The sequence below is a fragment of the Sphaeramia orbicularis genome, chromosome 10, assembly GCF_902148855.1.
Source record: "Sphaeramia orbicularis chromosome 10, fSphaOr1.1, whole genome shotgun sequence".
NCBI lineage: Eukaryota > Metazoa > Chordata > Actinopteri > Kurtiformes > Apogonidae > Sphaeramia > Sphaeramia orbicularis.
In genome coordinates, this window is record NC_043966.1 from 23,978,772 (window position 1) to 23,995,059 (window position 16,288).

Consider the following 16,288-nt stretch of genomic DNA (forward strand, 5'->3'; position numbering starts at 1 on the left):
GTACCTCGTGCTTGAGAGTGTTAACACTGTTGGAAGAAATGAATCAAAGCATAAGCAGGTAAACAGCTAGTTCATCAAATGAGAAGTGGCGAGTGCATTCAGTTCAATACAGTTTTATTTGTGTCACACCGATCATAATACACGGTCATCTCAAGGCACTTTAGAAATTCAGGTCAAGGCCTTAAAAATACTAAACAGAGAAGAAACCCTACCAAACCTCCAAAAGTAAGCCAAGAGCAACAGTTGGGAGGAAAATCTTCCTTTCCTTTATGGAAGAAAAACCCTCCAACAGAACCGGGCTCTGGGTTGGAGGTCATCTGCCTGAGTGGAAAGAGGAGAGAGAAAAGAAAACTATAGAGAGACGTCAACAAACAACACCGACACTGGACGACGAAGTCCAACACTGAGCAGGTTGAGACCAGAACATCAGAGAACTACAGGTGGAAAAAGAATGAGTGAGAAAGGACAGAGAGGAGCAAACACACAATTAACCCTTAAAGACCCAGTGCGACTTTTGTGGCAGTTCTCAAATTAATTTTTCTTTATATTTAACCTTTCTTAAGTGATTCATCATCATTTATTGTAATGTAACCTCCTTTTTTGAACTTATTTCAATGAAAATCAGGTATTTTCCTACATTTCATTTTACTGATGATGTAGATACTCATGAAAACTCATTTCAAAGTTGAGGGTTATTATATCAAAGCAGAGAAAAGTGAATAAAAAGTGACTTTTTCAGCAAAAATATCAATAACTGAACATTGAAACAACTGTCTCCATCCACTGTCATTAACCCAACTCTATGGGTTTTTCCTGGTGAATCAGTGGTGTAGAAGATGACGGTGTTTCCATGGTAACTACAGAGCCTCTGAACATCCAAATGGGTCATATCTGATGACCATGAAAGGATGACAAACTGCATTTTACATCAATTATTTAGATGGATTGATAGGATTAGTGGATCAACAGATATTAAATAGCTTGCGTTAGTAGATGGTTTTGGTCGCTGGTGGATGTTTGGGTCTTTATGGGTTAAAGACATGTAATAGTTAATAGTCAATAGAAACACCTGTAATCTGTAACCTAGGACACATAAATCACACTGCGAAGGTCTCATGTAGAAACTAAAACTAAAACTGTATGAATGATGCAAAAGTACAACATTATTACATCAGTCACATGTGCTCTGGTTTCCTGAAGAGCTCATCTGGATGTAATATCTCAAAGAAATGGACATTTGTACCGTTGTGTCACACACTGGTGGAATGTGCTGGAGTGCAAATTTTGGGTACACTCACTGATTCCATTTTATACTGATTTATGCCTCTGCGCCACTACACTGAGGTTAACTTTGTACTTTTTACTTGTTTACATTTGTCTGATAGTTTTAGTTACTTCTTTGAAACAAAATCATGACCCCTCTTTCTTTACTGAAACCATATGCCATATACGATGGAGAAACACTTTCACAATTAACCCTCAAAGACCTAAACTACTGCCAGCAACCAAAAGCATCTGCTCTGTAAGCCTGGATAAGGTGAGTTTACTTTTAAAAACTGAGAAAAGTGACTGCCTAAAAAAAAATAACTAATGAGTAATGAACTTTTTAGGTACATTTAACTTAAAAGCTTTTAATATTTTTGGTTAAATCAACTTGGAATTTAGTGCATTGAACTTAACTATTTAAGTGTAATAACTATCAAATCAAATTTTATTTATATAGCCCCAAATCATAACAAACATTATCTCATGACACTTTACATACAGAGTTGGTCGAAACCAGACTCAAACTCTCAAACAACTATGCAAAGCAGTTGATATTACAAAAGATTTTAAGTTAAATGTACTTAAAAAGTTCATTAATCATTACTAATTTTTTTAAGGCAACCACTTTTCTCAATTTTTTTAAAGTGAACTCAACTTATGGCTTACAGTGCATTGATCACTAATCCTTTAATATTTTCATATAATTGAGGTAAAATGCAGTTTCTCACCTTTCCATCATCATCAGATATGACCCGTTTAGATGTTCAGAGGCTCCATAGTGACGCTGTCATCTTCTGCAGCATTGATTCATCAATAAAATCCATGTCATTTGACAAATGACAGATGGTTGTTTTTGTTAAGTCAGTGATATTTTTGCTGAAAAAGTGACTTTTTCTTCAGTTTTCTCTGTTCTGACATAACCTTTGAATTTCCTCTGACCTTTTTTGAACATCTGCATGATCAGTAAATCAAATACAGGAGAAGTCCTGATTTCCAATGAAAAATGTAAAATGCAGAAGTTGGCATAAAAAGAAATGGTGATAAAACACTTTGGAAAGGTTAGACGTGGGGAAGTACCACAAAAATAGTTTGAGGTCTTTAAGGGTTAATATGTAACAAGAAGCAAATTTTATTTTATTTTTTTTTAAATAAATGTTTTTATTGATTTTACACGAAGTGCAATGTGTAATAAACAATAAAGCACATTCTTTTTCTTTTTTTCCCCCTTAGGGATCACTGCTAAAGCACAATATCTACTGAAAATAGAAACGTAAGTAAGTAAAGTAGTAATACCAATAACTTTCCTGTTGTACAAAGATATTGATTTGTAATGATCTGCCTGAAATAACTGAATTTGTTGGATCCACTTTATGTTCTTCACAGTGGATTTCCCCCTTTGAGACGCTGAAGACTCGTTTTACTCATTTTAGTGCATATTCAGAAGATCTCATGTAGTAAAACTGAGTACTATATCAGTCTGATTTTAATGCTCACTATGGTTTCCATTATTCAGTTGTGTTCGTGGGTGGAGGCTGCCCTCCTGTGGTAAAAACTGGAATGACAGCTTTCACCACTCAGGGGTTTTATTTGTGCACAGATCCACTAGAGGACAGCAGTGAGTGTGGATTCACCCACAGACACAGTGAAGTGAAGAGGTTTAGTGAAGAGGACAAATGAAAGAGAAAGGTCAGAAAAACAGAATGGATGGAATCAACTACTGGAGCTGTGTAGTTATAAATCATTATATATAATAATTCAAATCAGTGAAAGAGAACTGAATGTAATATAAATGAATGTGAAAGTATCTTAACTTTTCTAATAATAGGAGATGCCATCAGTTCTTCAGTGTCCACTTTATTCTATTAACTGATCTTTGGTATAAAAGTATCTTCTCCTGCTTTAATTATGATGATGTTGTTTTCATGTTTTCAAGGAAAACGAATAAAACAGTCAGTCAGAGCTAAAGGGGTTATTTTCCCTTAAAACAGAGACATTTTGGAAACAGAGATGAAACTTACAAATCAGAGGAGTGGACCCACTGTCAACTCGATTACACTCTCATAAATATCTTGTGGTCAAACAGATGCTTCAGAGAAATCCACCAACCTTTAAGACTTCACCTTGGACTTTCAGACAAACCAATCAGTGAGCTCTGTTTCATAGACACCTGTCCAAATTTTAAGAATAATATCAACCATTGACATAAAAGAATAGAAATGGGAAATTATCTAATATTACAAACACTCCTTCCGCAAACTTTTTCAGTCCCAAACGTGATCTGAATTCCAGACTGATATTATTTTATACATATTTGGTATTGTCATATCAATGCTCATTAAATGTAGTGATCTGAAGTAAAGCTCTGGCCTGTTAATTCATAGAGAAACAGTGGAAAAGTGACTAAATACAACTGTTGAGAACATGTCTGAATGTTGTTTTTATAGATTATCTAATGATGACAGGTTCATCAAACCGGCTGAACGGTACCACAGAAAACATAAATTCTGTGTGTTCTTTCGGGAGATGGGGTGAATGACGTGTTGAAGGACGCTATTTGTCACAGAGGGGGTTGTTGGAGTTTCCTTTAAACCGGAATTGGCTGTGAAGTGCGACCTTGAGGTGTGAACAGGGAATACGAAAGGTCCGGCTTGTTGCAAGAAAAAGTCTCTCATACTTTGCACCTCGTTTGCAACTGAATATCTCAACAAATAAAACAAGGTTTGCACGTAAAAAGTTGCTGGAAACTGCTGAATTCCCAGGAGTTGATTAAAAACTCAGAAATAGTGCACTTTTCATGCTATGAATTGATAATCATTTTTAATTAATACTGTGTTTAAATCTTGCAAACTATAAGAGAACTGTACTAGTTGCCAAAATTAGCTGTAACAAAGGAAGTCGACTTAAATTAAATAAAATGTAATACAAAGTGTGCGTAATTACGCACAGGTTTTATGGCTCTGTGCATGTGATCCTGTTTCTTTGAAGGATGGTGCAGCTTGTGCAGCTGATAGGCTGTGGTGTTAATGTATTCATGCAGTTTTAAACTCATGTTCAGGATAGGCCCACTGTCAGCTGATGAGGCGTTACAGAAACTGGCGCAAGGGGACAGACGACCCGCAGCACCGACCCCTCTCATTTGGATGCAAATCACCAAGACTTGAGGAGTGGGCTGACGTCAGGCAGGCCTTAGTATACCTTTAGCATCTTGTCAACAGAGCCACATCATGTGAGACTGGGGCAAGGCTGGAAATACGTCGCATTTCACTTTGGGAGTCGCATTGGACTATTTCAAGCAGCAGAGGGATTGTTTTAAGAGTTACAGGACAACCATGTTGCCTTAAAACAGGCTGCATCCTTCCTTTTGCTCTTTTTATTACTTTTTCATTCTTTTTTTTTTTTTTTTCAAAACATGTATGTGGGATACCTACTGGATAAAGAAACCGGCATGTATCACCAAGGGCCAGTAAGAAGACCAAGCATCAATCTGCCTCCACAGAACTTTGTTTCTACTCCTCAATATCCCGACTTTACCGGATACCATCATGTGCCAAACATGGATACGCACACACAGTCTGCAGGGAGCTGGGGACCTACATATGGTGCTCCAAGGGAGGACTGGGGCGCATATAGTCTTGGACCTCCTAATACTATTCCTACGCCCATGAACAACTCGTCTCCTGGACAGGTTCCTTACTGCTCATCTGAGTACAGTCATATGCATCCTCCAGGATCCGCGGTGTTACAGCCGCCACCTGAAAACGTTACAGTTGCACAACTTTCTCCTGACAGAGAAAGACGCAATTCATACCAGTGGATGAGTAAAACTGCACAGTCTTCGTCTACAGGTGAGAACACCATAGGTAAATGCTCATTCTTTTCTATTTTCTGATGAATTAAATGACTTGATGTGTTTTCCAAAGTTTTTGCGCTACAGAGTAAAACGTTGAGTTAGACCTCCAATGACAGATGTCTGTCATTGAAAAAGTTTGCGCATGAATTATATTTACTCACGTGTAAAAAAAAAAAAAAAAAAAAAAAAAAAACCCGCATGCGATTGGGCAAAGTTTTATCAACTAGAATGCATGAAAATGTTCCAAAAACTTTAAAAGGGGTCTGCTTCTGTGAAATTTGCTGTGTCTGTTGTGTTATAAAATGCTGATAAAATACCCTGACTGGTCATACATATTATAGTTAAATCTATTTGTCATAAAGATCAGAGAAATGCTTTGTGTATCTCATTATTTTGGCTGTAAAATAGACATTGGAACAGGGGTTCAGTCCACTTCAGTCGTTCTTTTGGTGGAAATAAAACAGAAAGGTGCGAGGAACCGGCGCCAGGCCAGTTGTCATGTTAATGCCATTATTCTAGTAGATGTGAGGCCGACTTCACTGTCACATTGTTTGGTGTTTTGAGTGTTATCCGTCATATCCAGGCGGTGGCCTTTGCTTTCAACACCTCTTCACTTTGATATGCACCAGTGTCTCTTCCTCTCACAGAGTTATATTGCCTGAAAAACTGCAGGTTTTCACAGCTGATGTTACAGTCGTGGATTTAATAAACACTTTAAGTAGAATATAACTTCACTGAAATCACATGCATATATATTTTATTGACATTTTAGATGTAGAAGGGAGCAGCCAGAAGCTAGTTGTTGATTTGCTTTTAAAAAATTTCTAATCTAAACCAACGCATAAAAGTTTCTCATGGACTTTAAACCTAAAACCTACAACAATTTCACTTCATGGTCGATGCATGTGTGATGGTTTTTAGTCTTCTGTGTCATGTCTTTAACATGTCAGTTAAGGATCTGTTTGATATTCACTGTGTTAATTTGTCCTCTGAGAAAGATCAGAGGCTCGATTTGTGTGTGTTTAGACAAAGATGTGCATTCAAGATGCTGTGCGCAGATAGGCCACGCTTTGGCATGCGGTCACTTGTGTGCAAATCATCCAGTTCAGCCACTTGTGTGATGTTAAAGGCGACCATTGTAACTTAACAGAAAAAAAAGAACTAACATCCAGACTGGGTTTTGTTTATTGTCACTTTCGCAGGTAAAACAAGAACGAAGGAGAAATACAGGGTAGTGTACACAGACCACCAGAGGCTGGAGCTGGAGAAGGAGTTTCATTTTAACAGATACATCACGATCAGGAGGAAATCTGAACTAGCTGTCAACCTGGGGCTTTCAGAGAGACAGGTACATCTGTTTTATCTCCATTTATTTTATGCAACACATTAAAATCTACGAAGGCGCACGAATGGATGCACCACATTGAATTAGAAATATAAAAATATGAGCAGATCTTCATGGATGCTTCATTTTACGTCCATGTGACATTTACCTTTAAATATTGCTTTAAATATATGTCAAGTCAGACTCAATTTCGCTCCTTTTACTAGATAATTTAATGTTTATGTTGAATATAAACGTGTGCGTAAAACATGTAAACATCATACAAAAAGATGATTCATCTCATTTATCTTGCACTTATTATTTATTTTATTTTACACGGACACAAATATATTCAAAAATGTTCTCTCTATCTTTTCCCAGGTCAAAATCTGGTTTCAGAACCGCAGAGCCAAAGAGAGGAAACTGATTAAGAAGAAGATGGGTCAGTGTGACGGCAGCGGGGGCTCAGTGCACAGTGACCCGGGGTCGGTGAGTCCTCTGCCGGTGCCGGGTTCCCTCAGCCCCTCGGACATGCACGGATCTCTGTACCCTCCACAGGGAATGAACACCTTGCCGTCTATCAGGAATATACAGCAGGTGACGGTGACTCAGTGATGGAGCACCGTCTGGACCATCACATATAACCGAGCACTCCGACCCGCTGACAGGACACTTGGAGAGGCAGCCGCAGGATGAACTCACGTCCTGGAGCACAAAGCTGCGGAAAAAAACAATGATTTATAGCAACGAAATACTGGAGGCTCTTCACATATTGCTTTTTATAGAATAGTTCTAATAAATGGGGGGATAAAAATGGAAAAAATCAACGTGTTTCAAGCTTTTAAAAAAAAACAACTTTTGTTTGTGTCTGGATTTAGTAAGATATAAATATCCTTTTTTTGTGTATGTGTTTGTGAATAAAAAAAAAAAAAGTGAATTCAGGGACATTTTAATGAAGTTTTAAAAGTGGACTGTATTATGTGACGCCGAACAAAATGCCTATAAAACTTGACAAATCATTTAGGCCTACGAGGTGTTTCAGCACAATTGATCCGCTTTAGTAAAGCTGGACAGAGTGAGCAGTTATACGGGTAGAACGGTCGTTTGTTGGCAGTGTTTAAGATGTAAATAAATAGCTTTTTTTGCAGTACAGTTTTCTCATTTCTGATTTGTTTTTCCTATATGGTAATTTTTACAGTAGCTCTAATTTATTAGTCCATTTGACAGCTATGTTTGCGTCTATTCTTAAGGCCTAAATACACTCAGATGTCTAAAAGAACAAGTAATAATAGAAGAAAGTAGGTTGAATTTAGACCTCTGCTCGTTTCCAAATGTTAGGTCTATAATCTTTGGAAATATTACAAGGCACCAGGAGAAACCTACATATTTCCAAAGCCAAAAGAATGAAATACCCTGAATGATCATGGGTAAAATGAATGAATGAAATAAAGCATTACAGCTGATCATGTACAGTGACTTTTAATAGCATGGGTCTACAAAGTTACACAAATTGACTCTTACCATAAATGTGATTTATTTGCCAATAAAAGTATTTTGAACATATAAAAATGTGTATAACTGTCTTTAGTGTACTTTAGAAACACAAGGAAGAAATTTTGAGGCTGCAAAGCCTGCAAAAACAAAATTTGGGCCTTGCCAAAATTTTAATAATGATATTTATATGCTTTGTAGAATAGGCTATATATATGCAATAGCCAGTGGTTTATCTCAGCTGTAGAGAAGGCCTATTGTATCTTCTGTCCACAAGTAGATCTGGAAAATACTAGACCTACAAATGTGATTCATAATCAGGTAATCAAATTTACAAGTGTTTTATTCGATAACATGAAAAATGGGGGTGATCTATAATTTTATGTTGAAATATGGAAGAAACAGTGTTGAGTCTGGTTTGGAACAATTTAATTTTATTCATAGACATTGCAGTGGATAATTTTTCATCAGCACTGGCTCTTTTTTGTACTTTCTACACACACTGTTTCCTGTTAAATTTGAATGACTGTGTCTCCAGACACATTCCTTCTTTTATTCCTCTACACACATTAGTAACCACCCTTGACCAGGTGCAATAAGTAAGTAAGTAAGTAAGTAAGTAAGTAAGTAAGTAAGTAAGTGAATTTTATTTATAGAGCACTTTTCACAGACAGAGTCACAAAGTGCTTTATCAAATCAAATCAAAATCAAATCAAATTTACAGAAACCCAACAAAATCCTCCAGGAGCAATGATCACATACTGAGTCCAAATTATACTTTATCTGTCAAGTCACATTGTCACAAAAAAACAAAACTCCACACTGGAAAATGCATTGACTCAAAAATGTAAATAATTATATAGGCCTAATATATAGCCTGGTAGTAGATTAAACTAGCCAACATACAGTAGATGAAATTAGTTCAACTTTAACCATCCACACCATTAAATATAGTGAGCCAGTATGAGAAGAGGAAAACATATTTTATTCCAACTGTGTATGTGACTACATTCGATGCATCTCCATAGTCATTTATCAAAGAAAGCTCAGACGTCTGGGTAATGAAGTCCAATTAGTTTAAGTGATGGATACTAATTGTCATGTGGCTCTTTGGGGTAAAAAAAAAAAAAAAAAGCACTTTTCCTGTCTTGGACCCAGTGTACATGGCTGAAGGCCGTCTCTGCTGCATTATAAACCCTCTGTGTGTGTGTGTGTGTGTGTGTGTGTGTGTGTGTGTGTGTGTGTGTGTGTGTGTGTGTGTGTGTGTGTGTGTGTGTGTGTGTGTGTGTCAGTGATCCTCTTTATTCCCTGTCACGTCTCCGCTGATGATAAACATTTCCAACGGGCTCGTCCGTGCGTCCGTGCGCAGCCCCGTAAGAGACGTCATGAGCGTCTTACTACCCAACATGGCGGACTTTGATACCATTTATGAGTTAGAAGACGAAGAGGATGAACACGTAGTGAGTGAGGAACACTTGCCCAGATACTGTCCGGAGCCCGTGGTTATGCGAGGGGCCGGCCACATCACAGTGTAAGCAGAGTCGTGTTTGTCGCTCCCATCTGTCAGGGTGTCGCTGTTTTGTTTTGGTGTCTGCACCTTTAGCCTGGTTAGCCTGATGCTAGCCTGCTAGCTAACGTAAATCACAACAACTAACAGTTAGCCTTGTGTTTAAATCTGCGTTCCCTACTGACGGTTATACTAATTTATCCAGTATTAACAGTCTTACATCTCCGTGACAGTTGCTAACGTGGTTCACTGACTGACACTTGTAAATGTGGAAGTTTACATGTGATGCACCGTTAGCCACAAGTCACAAATAAACACGTTATAATAACAGCTACATCAACACCAGTGTTTTTCAGGCCAGACGTCAAGTCAGCATTATGACTCCAGGTTTTTACTGTCTCAGAATTTGTTATCCCCATATTTCCGCATTGTTTACATGGACATTTCACTATATTAACGATATATGATTTAGGCTGAGGCACTTTATCTGGACGACAAATGGACTGGAATCTGAGACTAAAGCAGTGTCAGCTGCCCTTCCTCTTGTCCAACAGTATTTCTGTTTGGTTTCACTCATTACAAACTACAAACATCAGGAATGTTTTATCTTCTCTTCAATAAATGTCTTAGCAAGAACATCTTCAGCTGGTAATATTGAACTTCTGAGCCAAATTTGCATTGAGTCGTTGGATGATCAAAACCAGACCAAATGTGTGATAAATCGGTTTTTACATTGTTTTGTTTAATTTCTAGTAAAATTAAATGACAGTACATGATTTTGCAATATTGTAAATCAATGTGAAGACTCAGATTATTTGAGATTGTTAGTGAGGATGATGCAGGTGTTTAATTTTCTATATTGAGCCACATATTCCAATCATAAAGATATACTTCTTTGCAATTTTCAGTTTATACTTCCCTTTAATTGGCGTCTGTGTATTGGGTTGCAGTTGTTTCTGTAACCTGGTTAAGTGTGCTGTTGCTCATCCTGTAGAAGATTTTTAATCTCAGTGAGTGTTTCCTGGTTAAGTAAAGGTTATATACAATGTAGAACAATAACATAATAATGTACATACACACAAAGTTTTTTATGGGGGGTCACAAAAGCAGCTTCATTAGCTTATTAAGTATGAGAGACATACGTATACATACATTGCATGTGTATGTCATGTTAGAAATGTCTACATTTGCTTTATAGTTTTGATACTGTAAGCTTTGAAAAATATAGCAAGTTTCCCAATTATTTTGTTATTAATTAATTAAGTAGTGTGTTACTATATCATCATAAGATATCAATTATTTCAATGCTTAGTCAGGTATTCATTAATTGTACTTATTGTTTGTTTTTGTCTTCTTCCAGATTTGGACTGAGCAACAAATTTGATACAGAATTTCCCTCTATTCTCACGGGAAAGGTACAGTTACTTTTAAGCTTTCTTGTACTTCAGTCATGCAGACTGGTTTCTGTTCACTTCCAAGTGGAAAGAATTAAGCAATTAAAGCCACTGTGAATTCATTGTTCTCTTAAGCCTTTTAACAGCCCTAACTTCCCCGAGCCAGCCCATTCAAACCTCTACTAGTGGTTTTGATCTGATGGAGATGCATCTCAAAAAACCCTGCACAGTACATAGAAAGGAGCCTGAATGTGCTGCTGTCCAGCTCTGTAAATGAGTAAGCCGTCTATGGGACACAGTTGGCAGGGACACTAGTGTTTCAGAGGGTCCAACTCCAGGTGATAAAATAATGAAATGAAGACTCACAGTAGACAAGAAAGGAAAGCTTCCTGGGTCGGACGCAGAAACACAAAAAGGCTGCAGGGGTAAGAGCAGGCCGAGGGAAGTGTGGGGCAATAAAAAGTACCTTCAGTATTGTGACCCAGGGTGACATGTGATGGATGAGGTCACAATTATGATGATTGAAGGGTGCAGATCAGGCCCTGCTGGGCTTTATTCTGAGGTCTTTGGCTGTTTGCAAAGAGACCTTTGCATCCTGTCATAAAAGATTACGACCCCTGTTTTATGACGTACAGACTCAGCGAGGAATGAGCATCCATTCAAGTTGTTTGGCCTGCACTGCCACAGGCACTGAGCTTATCTCTCCTTTGACTCCCTCCTTGCCTTGACCAGTCTGGAGCTTGGTTAGCCAGTCAGAGGGTTAGTATTTAGAGATCACATCTCATCTCTGGCCAGCATCTGCAAATATCTACCTGTTGATTTTCTGAAGCTCTTTGATCTTTCTGCACAGGTTTCTTTTGAGGAATCTTTCATGTCTGCACCACCTAGAAACACTTGAAATGTCTCAGTCCCTCTTGCTCTTAGCTATTTGGTTCTTTTTCTCACTGGATAGACCCAGTGGGAACTGTTTCATTGTGTAAACACACGAACACATGTTCTGTCTTATTTGTTTTCTAGGTAGCTCCAGAGGAATTCAAAACCAGCATCAGCAGGGTGAATGCTTGCTTAAAGAAGAACTTGCCTGTGAATGTGAAGTGGCTTCTTTGCGGCTGCCTGTGTTGTTGCTGTACAGTTGGCTGCAGTCTGTGGCCTGTTATCTGCCTCAACAAGAGAGTAAGTCTGCAGAGCTGATGTGACATGAGCTGGACAGTTTAACTCTCCCTTACATCAGAGCTGATTACTCAGGGGCTGTTATAGCAATTCAACTGCATTGGTCCAAGTGTAGAGGGTAATAACATCTCATGTTCAATTAGTGGCTCTGTGGCGAAATGACGCATTGCACTGCACAGTTCTCTGCTGCCCAGCTAAAGGGTGTGTCATTTAAAGGTGGTGTTACCACTCAGAATTACTGACAACAAAGTGGAAATTACTAGCTGGTAAAATGGGAGTCCAGTCCATAAATCCTAACACTGCAGCCATTTACTGTTACCTGTTAAAGTGTAACATTTATTAATGACTACTTTGTTTTTGATTTTTCCATTTCAACAGACTAGAAGGTCTATTCAAAAGTTGTTAGAGTGGGAAAATAACCGATTATACCACAAGGTAAGTCAGATGACAAACTACACTTTAGCACCTGTGTGGAAGTGTTTAATTGTGTGTGTTAGTTTGAGGTGAGAATCATAGTGATGGATAATGACCATTAATCTGCTTTGTAAACTCTTAAGCAGCTCCATCAGTCCCTTAAAGCTGTGTCAGTCTTATCTGGTGCACAGACTCTGAGAGAACGGTGAGGTCAGCAGTAAAATGCTGTGTTAATTTTGTTTTGTCTCACAGCAACAAATTACAGCTAGTAGCTGTGGAAAGGCATAAAGGAAGCTCTTCAGGGTGTCTGGCCACAGTTTGACCTCAGTGAGACCAGACAGTCCTGTTCCCAAATTCCCCTGACACTGAGGGGGAGATTTCAGACAGATTTTCTTTTGTGTGTGATTGTGTGTGTGTGTCTCTTTGTGTATGTTCAAGAGAAGTGCTGTTCATTCATTGTGTCTGCATCTTTTCTTCTCTCATCAGCTGGGCCTGCACTGGAAACTCAGTAAGAGAAAATGTGAAAGCAGTAACATGATGGAATATGTAAGTAGTCGCAATCAAGTCAAAGTTATTAGAGCGTGATTTAGATGTTAATATGACAAGATTTTCCCTTGGTTTGTGTAGGGATTAGGTGCACTGGTGACACTCTTTTTTTGTAAATTTTTGCATAATTATAGACTTATATTTTTAGAATAATTAGGAAACTGCAGGTATTTTAAGTTTATCATCTTTCTTTTTTTCTGGCAGAGAAATCTCGTCAGAGTTTCCTGTTTCTTCATCTTGGGTATTGCACCTGAGTCTTAAGCCAAAAAGAGAAAAACCTGATTCTTATACTAATGACTAATTTAATCATGCATTTGTCTGTAGACTATTTCCTGGATTAGTAAATGTATCCACAAAATAGCATAATAAATTGTCCTAAAATAAATGAATAAATGAAAAAAATGGCCATTCCAATTTTCCCAGAGCCCCAGGCGATGTCGTCATCAGAGCCTTAATAAGTCTAAAATCCAATAATCTGAATTTTAGGCCTGAAAAACCACCTTAAATAACATTTTGACAGGTCTTAAAAATTGATTGAATTTAGTGCATCATTTAAAAATCAATGCAGAGGGCATCAGAACTGACTAAATGAGTTTTCTTAATTTAGCGGCCGTATTTGGTGCCAGTGGACATCTTTTGCAAGTTTTTGTTAGCATTGTGCGTAGATATGATAAAAAATAGTTCAAAAGTAATGTGACATTATACATTTTGTATTGAATAACAGAGCCCTTAACATTCCACTGACACACCCCATGAACTTAAAATGAAAATGAATCCAGTAATTAGTCAAATAACCTCATGGTTTTTTGGGAAAAGACCCTCAAATCTTAGAACCAAGCAATCACACCTTTGGAAAAGATGTTGAAGAATTACATCATTGGCTTTTAATTATTGGATTTTGTGGAAAACATTATATAGTGGTTTAATACTGGCCTCTAATTTACTGTATTCAGTATAAAATACCTTATATTTCGGATTAGTAAAGAGAATAATAGTTAAGGAAGACTGTACCTGAGAGCTGATGTCACACTAGAAGCATTTGAAGATAATCCTGATCATGTTAGGAAATTAATTAGAAGGAGATGTCTGCATCACTCATTATAACTAATAATATGATCATTATCATAAATCTGGCATCACTGTCATTCGACCGCTGTGACAAAGTATTGAAAAGTCAGCATTTGTCAAGTGACATAATCCGTCATGGTTTTCATGTCCGCAAATGTGAGTCAAATATCTGATATATCAAAAGAAATATCTTGCTTTACAGAATTAACTTCATAAATAATTTATATTTAAATGAATAACAACAAAACTAAATGTCCATTATTATCAAGGATATCATCATTATCATTTATCTTGAAAGCATTAACCAACCAGCACTTGCAACACATTTGAGTCCTCCTAAGTCTGATCAAACTATGTAATATTTAGCACATTTTATCTCTAAAGCAGATAATTTCCAAAAAACGCAGACAAGGAACATATAAGTTAAGAACATGTTAAAACACAGCCTAGAAGCAATTAATATAGCAGCGACAGACTATCAAGAAGTCATATTGAATTATTGAATGTATTGAATTTTTGCAGAAAATCAGAAAAGCCCTGATTATTCGTAACCCCCCCAGAAACCAGGAGAAAATCCTATTTAATCAGTTTACTGTTGTTTCCTTTCTGCTTTAATGAAAATGTGTCATCACCTTCCACTTGTCCTGACAGACCACGTGTTTCCTCTTTTTCCTCTACAGGTGATTCTTATAGAATTCTTACCCAAATATCCTATATTCCGACCGGACTGAGGCGGCTGTTCAAAGACTGGATGTGTGGCCCTTGAATCTTCTCCTTAGTGCCTTGTATATACAGTATGTTGGAATAAGGGTCTGCACCAGTGTCTCGTGACGACCCTGTACATCTCCCAGTACCTTGTACATTAGACTCTGCAACACTGTCACTTTGCTTTAGAGCAGATTTTGCACATTTCCCGACAGAAGTAGACATGCCCCCTTTGTTGCACTCTGATGTGTTTTTGTTACATGTGACAAATAAGTGGAAAACTTAACTCTCGAAAAGTGCATTTACCCCAAAGATCTATCAGCCCCAATCCCATCCCTTCTATCAGTAATCCCTTGCAAAGAATGTGATGCCTCCACCTTCGTAGAGTATCCTTGCCTTACGTATGATTTTTAAGTATTTCTATGTGTAACAGAAGGAGGAAGGCATTCAGTAATTCAACAAGTCTGTATATTGAAACGCTGTTGTTGGGTTTAGTTCTTTGCAAGTCGATGGGATGGTTGATATTGCCTAACGTACAGTGTACGTCACCACCCTGGTTTTCCGTCACATTTGACCCTCTGTACATGGGAACTAGCTAGGAAAAGAACTTGACCTGTAAATATAGGATAAGCTGTACAGTGGTATACCATTGTTTACATAAAGTTACTTAGCTCTTTAGTATTTTTTTTGCCAATATATTGCTGTACCATAGTTTTGATTAATGAAAAGAAGTCTATGTACCTTTGTAGTTTATATGGACCTGTTTACCTTGTAAGCCATATAGTTACAGTGATGCCAGAGTTAGGACTGATCATTGCACTTGAGCCCAGTCAAATGTCAGGAAATCACACTGTAATGCATCCTGGATATTCATCAGATTACAGCAGCAGTGCATGTTTTTGCCAATGAAGATGACCTTTAAGGATGCGTCATCTGTCAGAGCTGGAGGTTGAACTCTGCACTTCCATTCAGTTCGTTTATTTTTTTCACTTTTTCTCAACTTGGCATTCATTTTGAAGGTTTTGTACCTTTCCCTGTGCTGTGTTTGGACCTCCTGATGTGTTATAGGAAGCACATAATCAGTACATTAAGCAGACGGTTCCTTTGCTTCAGTCCAGTGTTAGTGTTACTTTCCTAAATCCTAGGAGATCGCTGCAACTCGTTGTATAAATAGAGTGCCTCTGGAATAGTAGGTGAACCACAGATGTACAGGTTGAAATCTGTTCTCTTGTACAAAGGAGATTTAATCCTCCTCCAAGTATTGTCACTGTTACAATTCTTGTAAATGTTTATCATGAATCCCTATGGAGAGAGAAAATAAATCGCTCATTTTGATTTTTCTTTGCTGCTGTTTTGGTTTTTTACACCATCACTTGAAAGTTATTTATCATCATTGACGTCTTAGTAAAACAAATCATGATCGATCTCTCGGTGATGCACAGCCAGCAACAGAAATGTGGCTGTTTATCATGTTTAACAAGGTGTTGAATCGTTAACTTTAACAAGACGGCCCTCAATTACTCGACACATCAGTAAAACTGGTGAACGCTGAT

At 37.7% G+C, this 16,288-nt stretch overlaps 2 protein-coding genes across 2 annotated transcripts; both read left to right on the top strand.

Annotated features, from left to right (window-relative positions):
• Positions 1-4,675: 4,675 nt before the first annotated feature.
• On the top strand, positions 4,676-7,055 carry cdx4 (caudal type homeobox 4). The gene is made up of 3 exons (XM_030146018.1): positions 4,676-5,111; positions 6,319-6,464; positions 6,822-7,055. The coding sequence occupies exons 1-3, from the start codon at positions 4,676-4,678 to the stop codon at positions 7,053-7,055; spliced, it is 816 nt and encodes a 271-aa protein (XP_030001878.1).
• Positions 7,056-9,316: 2,261 nt separating this feature from the next.
• Positions 9,317-16,076, top strand: chic1 (cysteine-rich hydrophobic domain 1). The gene is made up of 6 exons (XM_030145890.1): positions 9,317-9,462; positions 10,799-10,853; positions 11,850-12,005; positions 12,381-12,437; positions 12,903-12,962; positions 14,711-16,076. Exons 1-6 carry the CDS (start codon positions 9,317-9,319, stop codon positions 14,759-14,761), a joined length of 525 nt encoding a protein of 174 aa, XP_030001750.1. The 3' UTR covers positions 14,762-16,076.
• Positions 16,077-16,288: the final 212 nt, after the last annotated feature.

Bases quoted from the DNA above. Each gene is read 5' to 3' on its own strand.
- chic1 (XM_030145890.1), top strand. From the start codon at position 9,317: ATGAGCGTCTTACTACCCAACATGGCGGACTTTGATACCATTTATGAG. The intron at 9,463-10,798 runs GTAAGCAGAGTC...GTCTTCTTCCAG, and splicing joins GGGGCCGGCCACATCACAGT to ATTTGGACTGAGCAACAAAT. The intron at 12,963-14,710 runs GTAAGTAGTCGC...TTTCCTCTACAG, and splicing joins GCAGTAACATGATGGAATAT to GTGATTCTTATAGAATTCTT.
- cdx4 (XM_030146018.1), top strand. From the start codon at position 4,676: ATGTATGTGGGATACCTACTGGATAAAGAAACCGGCATGTATCACCAA. The intron at 5,112-6,318 runs GTGAGAACACCA...TCACTTTCGCAG, and splicing joins TGCACAGTCTTCGTCTACAG to GTAAAACAAGAACGAAGGAG. The intron at 6,465-6,821 runs GTACATCTGTTT...ATCTTTTCCCAG, and splicing joins TGGGGCTTTCAGAGAGACAG to GTCAAAATCTGGTTTCAGAA.